Genomic DNA, 9,230 nt, shown 5'->3' with positions numbered 1-9,230 from the left:
ACTCCTGCCCAGTAACTAGAATATGCATATAATTATTGGCTTTGGATAGAAAACACTCCAAAGTTTCTAAAACTGTTTGAATGGTGTCTGTGAGTATAACAGAACTCAAATGGCAGATCAAAACCTGAGAGATTCCTTTACAGGAAGTGGCCTGTCTGACCATTTCTTGAACTTCTTTGCCATCTCATTCAATTACAAAGGATCTCTGCTCTAACGTGACACTTCCTACGTCTTCCATAGGCTCTCAGAGCCCGGGAAAAAACAGAATGTCGTCATCCCAGCCCCAGGCTGAAACACATTATCGCCTTTCTCAAGTGGCCGATCAAGGGACTGTGGGCTTAGGCACGTGCCCTGGCCACCCCCGTCGTTGTGATTTTTCCTCTGTTTGCCGAAAAGGAGATTCCCGGTCGGAATATTATCGCTTTTTTACGAGATAAATTGCATAAAAATTGATTTTAAACAGCGGTTGACATGCTTCGAAGTACGGTAATGGAATAATTAGAAATTTTTTGTCACGAATTGCGCCATGCGTGCGACCCTGATTTACCATTTCGGATAGTGTCTTGAACGCACGAACAAAACGCCGCTATTCGGATATAACGATGGATTATTTGGGACCAAACCAACATTTGTTATTGAAGTAGAAGTCCTGGGAGTGCATTCTGATGAAGACAACAAAGGTAATAACATTTTTGTAATAGTAAATATGATTATGGTGAATGCTAAACTTGCCGGGTGTCTAAATAGCTAGCCCGTGATGCCTGGGCTATGTACTTAGAATATGTGCTTTCACCAAAAAGCTATTTTAAAATCGGACATATCGAGTGCATAGAGGAGTCCTGTATCTATAATTCTTAAAATAATTGTTATGCTTTTTGTGAACATTTATCGTGAGTAATTTAGTAAATTGTTAGTAAATTCCCCGGAAGTTTGCGAGGGGTATGCTAGTTGTGAACGTCACATGCTAATGTAAAAAGCTGTTTTTTTATATAAATATGAACTTGATTGAACAAAACATGCATGTATTGTATAACATAATGTCCTAGGTGTGTCATCTGATGAAGATCATCAAAGGTTAGTGCTGCATTTAGCTGTCTTCTGGGTTTTTGTGACATTATATGCTAGCTTGAAAAATGGGTGTCTGATTATTTATGGCTGGGTACTCTGCTGACATAATCTAATGTTTTGCTTTCGCTGTAAAGCCTTTTTGAAATCGGACAGTGTGGTTAGATAAAGGAGAGTCTTGTCTTTAAAATGCTGTGAAATAGTCATATGTTTGAAAAATTGAAGTTTTGTATTTTTGAGGAATTTGTCATTCGCGCCACGCCTATCATTGGATATTGGAGCAGGTGTTCCGCTAGCGGAACGTCTAGATGTAAGAGGTTAACTGAACTCAGATTTACTTTAAAGTTCAAAGTGTAGCATTACAGTTGAAATCAGTTGAAATCAGTTATTGACACAGACGTGGTGGCATAGCAGGAAGATTGGAATGCTGTGAACCAAGAGGTTGTGAGTTCAAATCTCAGTTGAGGACATGTTACATTTTAATGACTGTATAAATAAACATACACAACATAGCCATGCATGGAAAAAATGTGTCAAATATGTAAGTTGAAAACACTGTGTGTTTATCATAACGACTCATCTTTGTTTGCAGGGCTTATGAATCTCACGTGAAAAAATGTAATCCACATGTGAAATATCATGTGAGAAATTTAATCCACATGTGAAAGGTTATCTGAAAATCCACGTGAAACTAAATGTGAAATATCATCATGTGAAGTGTTCCCGAAAACACATGATTTCACATGTAAATGTGATTTTCCTGTAAGGATGTACGTTGAAGCTGCTTCACTCTACAGAAACAGGGGATAGGCTCCTGACCTGTTAGCCGTTCTTCCTCAGACAAGGCTGCTTATGTACAGTCGCATGTAAAGTGAGACGTAATACACACACAGCACCGACCCAGAGTCAGCTAAGGTTACAATATAGACGGCTGAGTTGCAGCTGAAAATGTACAGCACACAGACAGGTCATTCCAGGTAAGAGTCAGTAAAGGAACAGAGAACCAGGGACGTGTCCCGAATAGCACCCTGTTCCCTATAAGGTGCACTACTGTGGGCCCTGGTCAAAAGTAATGCCCTACTTAGGAAACCGGGTGCCATTTGGTACGCAGCTAAGGGAGAATGTTCACTAGTTCCTGCAGTCAAATGACCAAATCGCCTTCTAGTGGCGTCATGGGTGGAATGTTATCAATATTTTTCATAATTGCATAATTAATAAACATTAAAATATTATTTTTTTTTACGCCGATAAATCCGATGTTTCTATGTCAAACCGTTTTGTTATTTTTCAGTCTTCTGTGATGTATATAAATGTGTAATACTTTTTTTTCAGTCTTCTGTGATGTATATAAAGTGTAATACTGGGGATGCAAACTCAAAATGTAAGACATTTCATCTCTATATCTGACATGGTACAGGGGTTGTCTTCTCTAAAGCCCATAACCATTTGTGTGAGGCGAATACTTTTGTTTCAAAGTAGATTTTTTTAAGACTACCGAGATAAACTGATCTAGAAGGTTAAAGCAACACACAATTGAGTAGAATATGTACAAACAAACAAAGAGAGGTTTGTTGACAAAGAGTTCATGTGTAAAACACAACCATTCATCCTCCAGGTCCCAACAGGTCCCAACAGGCTACACATTTGTCTGTGTATTTGAGACACAGACATTGGTACTGTACTGTGGAAGAGGTGTTTCCTCCAGTGAAGGGCTTGGAGCTTTTGAGAATGAATCGTCAATGTCGCCAAAGGGCATTTTCATTTGCGGTAGTAATAACCCTATCCATTAGTCTCGAAACAGCCCTCTTCAGAAGAGCCCTTGTCTTAACGGGCCATTCATATGCAGCGGTCTAGTTCTCTCTCACCGGCAGCGAAGGATCCATATCAGACATGCTGGGTAGATAGGCCATGGGGGCGACAGTTTTTTTTCCTCTCTCATTCCTACTCTCCCTCCTTCTTTCTCACTCCCTCTTTCCCATGGCGAGGGTTCCCTCTCAGCCCTTCCTCCCCCTTCACCCATAGCGAGGATCCATATCAGTCAGTGATATCCGGGGTACAGTAGGTAGGTATGCTGGAGGCTGGTTGAATATATTCCGTGAGTCCTCTATGTATACAGTAGAGGTCAGGCTCTTCCTGTTCTTCTTCAGGGTCGACCTTCTCTGCCAACGACACAGCAGGACCTCCACCTGTAATTATTAAACAGATGACAGAATAAATAAATACATTTTTTTTTTTTTTTTTATAAATAATTTTCAGATAAATTGTCAGATCGTTATTGTAAAAGAGAATGTGTTCTCAATGACTTACCTGGTTACAGTAAATAAATGCAAAATACAAATAATAGTAAAATGTATATATACATGTGTATTGTATCGTAGTGTATTTATATACTGTATGTGTCTTTATCTGTGTCTTTGTGTCTTTATCCGTGTCTTTATCTATGTGTCTTTATCTATGTGTCTTTATCTGTGTGTCTTTATCTGTGTCTTTATCTGTGTGTCTTTATCTGTGTCTTTATCTGTGTCTTTATCTATGTGTCTTTATCTATGTGTCTTTATCTATGTGTCTTTATCTGTGTGTCTTTATCTGTGTCTTTATCTATGTGTCTTTATCTGTGTCTTTATCTGTGTCTTTATCTGTGTCTTTATCTATGTGTCTTTATCTATGTGTCTTTATCTGTGTCTTTATCTATGTGTCTTTATCTATGTGTCTTTATCTGTGTCTTTATCTGTGTCTTTATCTGTGTGTCTTTATCTATGTCTTTATCTATGTGTCTTTATCTGTGTGTCTTTATCTGTGTCTTTATCTGTGTCTTTATCTATGTGTCTTTATCTATGTGTCTTTATCTGTGTCTTTATCTGTGTGTCTTTATCTATGTGTCTTTATCTGTGTCTTTATCTATGTGTCTTTATCTATGTGTCTTTATCTGTGTGTCTGTGTCTTTGTGTCTTTATCTATGTGTCTGGCTGGAGTGTCTACGGATATATTCAATCACTCCCTATCCCAGTTGGCTGTCCTCACTTGCTTCAAGATGTCCACCATTATTCCTGTACCCAAGAAAGCAAAAGGTAACTGAACTAAATTGAGAGACTAGTCAAGGATCATATCACCTACACCCTAACTGATACCCTAGACCCACTTCAATTTGCGTACAGCCCCAATAGATCCACAGACGACGCAATCACCATCGCACTGCCCTAACCCATCTGGACAAGAGGAATACATATGTAAGAATGCTGTTCATTGACTATAGCTCAGCCTTCAACATCATAGTACCCTCCAAGCTCATCATTAAGATCGGGGCCGTGGGTCTGAACCGCGCCCTGTGCAACTGGGTCCTGGAATCCGTGATGTGCCGCCCCCCTCCATGTGGTGAAGGTAGGAAACAACACCTCCACTTCGCTGATCCTCAACACAGGGGCCCCACAAGGGTGCGTACTCAGCCCCCTTCCTGTACTCCCTGCTCACCCACGACTGCGTGGCCACAACACGTCTCCAAATCAATCATCAAGTTTGCAGACGACACAACCGTAGTACACCTGATTACCAGGTGACCAAGAACCTGATGGTGTTGGAGAATTTCCAGTACTTTGGGAATTTTCCAATACCTATAGTGTTTTCTCAGAAGTAGTGAGCAGAATCAATATGGGGTTAATTATTAGACACGAGTAAAGCAGAATGAAGGCCATGTAAGTGTACAAAGTCGGATCAACATAGAGTTAAACCATTAGACATGTAAAAAAAAAAAAACAGAACGTAAGCAGAATCTATGTGAATGTGGCAAGTTGAGGCAACTTTGACCTGACCGTTCTGGGCCATGTCTGCTCTTGCGAAGGCTACTGGACACGTATATGGGTTAACCTGTTATGGCTAGGGGGCAGTATTTTCACGGCTGGATAAAAAACGTACCCGATTTAATCTGGTTACCACTCCTACCCAGTAACTAGAATATGCATATACTTATTACATATGGATAGAAAACACCCTAAAGTTTCTAAAACTGTTTGAATGGTGTCTGTGAGTATAACAGAACTCATTTGGCAGGCAAAAACCTGACAAGGTTTCAGGCAGGAAGTGGCCTGTCTGACAAGGTGTCGTTCTTCTTGTCTCTGTTTATTGAAGAGTGAGGATCTTAGCTGTCCCGTGACACTTCCTACGGCTGCCATAGGGTCTCAGAAGGCGGTAAAAAGCTGAATCGTGGCTTTGCAGGCTCTGGCTGAAAAAAAGTAGCGCGTTTGGGTAGTGGCTGGTTACAGTACTGTGAGACTCAGGCTCGTGCCCGCGTCGACCGAAAGCTTTGTTTACTTTCCTCTGTTTAGCTAAAAGGAGATTCCCGGTCAGAATATTATCGCTTTTTTACGAGAAAAATGGCATAAAAATGGATTTTAAACAGCGGTTGACATGCTTCGAAGTACGGTAATGGAATATTTAGATTTTTTTTGTCACGAATTGCGGCATGCGCGCCGACCCTGATTTACCATTTCAGATAGTGTCTGGGACGCACGAACAAAACGCCGCTATTCGGATATAACGATGGATTATTTTGGACCAAACCAACATTTGTTATTGAAGTAGCAGTCCTGGGAGTGCATTCTGACGAAGACAACAAAAGGTAATCAAACTTTTATAATAGTAAACCTGATATTGGTGAGTGCTAAACTTGCCGGGTGTCTAAATAGCTAGCCCGTGATGCCTGGGCTATGTACTTAGAATATTGCAAAATGTGCTTTCACCAAAAAGCTATTTTAAAATCGGACATATCGAGTGCATAGAGGAGTTCTGTATCTATAATTCTTAAAATAATTGTTATGCTTTTTGTGAACGTTTATCGTGAGTAATTTAGTAAATTCTTAGTGAATTCGCCAGAAGTTTGCGGGGGGTATGCTAGTTCTGAACGTCACATGCTAATGTAAAAAGCTGGTTTTTGATATAAATATGAACTTGATTGAACAAAACATGCATGTATTGTATAACATAATGTCCTAGGGTTGTCATCTGATGAAGATCATCAAAGGTTAGTGCTGCATTTAGCTGTCTTCTGGGTTTTTGTGACATTATATGCTAGCTTGAAAAATGGGTGTCTGATTATTTCTGGCTTGGTACTCTGCTGACATAATCTAATGTTTTGCTTTCGTTGTAAAGCCTTTTTGAAATCGGACAGTGTGGTTAGATAAAGGAGAGTCTTATCTTTAAAATGCTGTGAAATAGTCATATGTTTGAAAAATTGAAGTTTTTGTATTTTTGAGGAATTTGTCATTCGCGCCACGCCTATCATTGGATATTGGAGCAGGTGTTCCGCTAGCGGAACGTCTAGATGTAAGAGGTTAATCATTCATAGGCAACATAGGCCTGAACATGTGAAGCCCATTGAATATGCACTTTAGTTAATCAAAGCTAGAACCACAAGTACTGTATATCTACCGGGAAGACATGTTATCTACCGGGAAGACATGTTACGTACCGGGAGGACATGTTACGTACCGGGAGGACATGTTACGTACCGGGAAGACATGTTATCTACCGGGAAGACATGTTATCTACCGGGAAGACATGTTATCTACCGGGAGGACATGTTATCTACCGGGAGGACATGTTATCTACCGGGAAGACATGTTATCTACCGGGAAGACATGTTACGTACCGGGAAGACATGTTACGTACCGGGAAGACATGTTATGTACCGGGAAGACATGTTATGTACCGGGAAGACATGTTATCTACCGGGAGGACATGTTACGTACCGGGAAGACATGTTACGTACCGGGAAGACATGTTATCTACCGGGAGGACATGTTATCTACCGGGAGGACATGTTATCTACCGGGAGGACATGTTATCTACCGGGAAGACATGTTACGTACTGGGAAGACATGTTACGTACCGGGAAGACATGTTATCTACCGGGAGGACATGTTATGTACCGGGAAGACATGTTATCTACCGGGAAGACATGTTACGTACCGGGAAGACATGTTACGTAACGGGAAGACATGTTACCTACCGGGAAGACATGTTACGTACCGGGAAGACATGTTATCTACCGGGAAGACATGTTATGTACCGGGAAGACATGTTATCTACCGGGAAGACATGTTATCTACCGGGAGGACATGTTATGTACCGGGAAGACATGTTATCTACCGGGAAGACATGTTACGTACCGGGAAGACATGTTACGTACCGGGAAGACATGTTACGTACCGGGAAAGCATGTTACGTACCGGGAAGACATGTTATCTACCGGGAAGACATGTTACATTCCGGGAAGACATGTTACGTACCGGGAAGACATGTTACATTCTGGGAAGACATGTTATGTACCGGGAGGACATGTTACGTACCGGGAAGACATGTTACGTACCGGGAAGACATGTTATCTACCGGGAGGACATGTTATCTACCGGGAGGACATGTTATCTACCGGGAGGACATGTTACGTACCGGGAAGACATGTTACGTACCGGGAAGACATGTTATCTACCGGGAGGACATGTTATGTACCGGGAAGACATGTTATCTACCGGGAAGACATGTTACGTACCGGGAAGACATGTTACGTACCGGGAAGACATGTTACGTACCGGGAAGACATGTTACGTACCGGGAAGACATGTTACGTACCGGGAAGACATGTTACGTACCGGGAAGACATGTTACGTACCGGGAAAGCATGTTACGTACCGGGAAGACATGTTATCTACCGGGAAGACATGTTACATTCCGGGAAGACATGTTACGTACCGGGAAGACATGTTACATTCTGGGAAGACATGTTATGTACTGGGAAGACATGTTATGTACCGGGAAGACATGTTATCTACCGGGAAGACATGTTACGTACCGGGAAGACATGTTATCTACCGGGAAGACATGTTATGTACCGGGAAGACATGGTTGTATTAATAATCAAGTACTTTTAGAAATGCACTTATATTAGCAACATATATATATATGCAATAAATGTGTTATTATGTTTTGTATTAATACTATGGTGATGCCACCAATATAATCTAAAATGAGCATAAACAAGTCAGATGTCGGCGTGAACAAGCCAGATGTGGGCGTGAACAAGTCAGATGTGGGCGTGAACAAGCCAGATGTGGGCGTGAACAAGTCAGATGTGGGCGTGAACAAGTCAGATGTGGGCGTGAACAAGTCAGATGTGGGCGTGAACAAGCCAGATGTGGGCGTGAACACGTCAGATGTGGGCGTGAACAAGCCAGATGTAGGCGTGAACAAGCCAGCTGTGAGACAGAAAGATAAGGGCGGCGAAAGGCCAAAGGGTATTAATCATTTACATTGAAAGGAGTGACTATGTATGTTATGCAAGAGTGAAAATGTATAAAAGCTGAGTACTGAGACTGGAGAGATCAGTTCTTCCATGGAATTGCTTGGCTTCTGTTACTTTTGTAGTGAAGTCTAATTGAATTTACAAGTTCCGGCATCTGAGAAATATTTCATTCAATATTTCCACGACAATGGTCACTCTAACAGAGCTCCAGATGTCCTCTGTGGAGATCGGAGAACCATCATGAAGGACAACCATCTCTGCAGCACTCCACCAATCAGGCCTTTATGGTAGAGTGGCCAGACGGAAGCCACTCCTCAGTAAACGGTACATGACAGCCCGCTTGGAGTTTACCAAAAGGCACCTAAAGGACTCTCAGACCATGAGAAACAAGATTCTCTGGTCTGATGAAACCAAGATTGAAATCTTTGGCCTGAATGCCAAGCATAACATCTGGAGGAAACCTGGCACCATCCCTACGGTGAAGCGTGGTGGTGGCAGCATCCTGCTGTGGGGATGTTTTTCAGTGGCAGGGACTGGGAGACTAGTCAGGATTGAGGCAAAGATGAAAGGAGCAAAGTACAGAGATCCTTGATGAAAACCTCAGGACCTCACACTGGGGCGAAGGTTCACCTTCCAACAGGACAACAACCCTAAGCACACAGACAAGACAACGCAGGAGAGACAAGTCGGGACAAGTCTCTGAATATCGAACATCTCTGGAGAGACATGAAAATAGCTGTGCAGTAACGCTCCCCATCCAACCTGACAGAGCTTGAGAGGATCTGCAGAGAAGAATGGGAGAAACTCCCCAAATGCCGGTGTGCCAAGCTTGTAGCATCATACCCAAGAAGACTCAAGGCTGTAATCGCTGCCA

The 9,230-nt window shown here is 42.0% G+C and overlaps 1 protein-coding gene across 1 annotated transcript in view; it reads right to left on the bottom strand.

The window, feature by feature from the left end:
• Nucleotides 1-1,314: 1,314 nt before the first annotated feature.
• Nucleotides 1,315-9,230, bottom strand: part of rxfp2a (relaxin family peptide receptor 2a) — a 148,204-nt gene continuing 140,288 nt past the window's right edge. The window contains exon 22 of the mRNA XM_045717434.1: nucleotides 1,315-3,251. Within this exon, the coding sequence (XP_045573390.1) occupies nucleotides 3,078-3,251 (174 nt within the window). The 3' untranslated portion in view covers nucleotides 1,315-3,077. The remainder of the gene's footprint in view (nucleotides 3,252-9,230) is intronic.

This window comes from Salmo salar, chromosome ssa04, assembly GCF_905237065.1.
Source record: "Salmo salar chromosome ssa04, Ssal_v3.1, whole genome shotgun sequence".
NCBI classification, from domain to species: Eukaryota; Metazoa; Chordata; class Actinopteri; order Salmoniformes; family Salmonidae; genus Salmo; species Salmo salar.
This window is presented reverse-complemented; position numbering and strand designations above follow the sequence as displayed.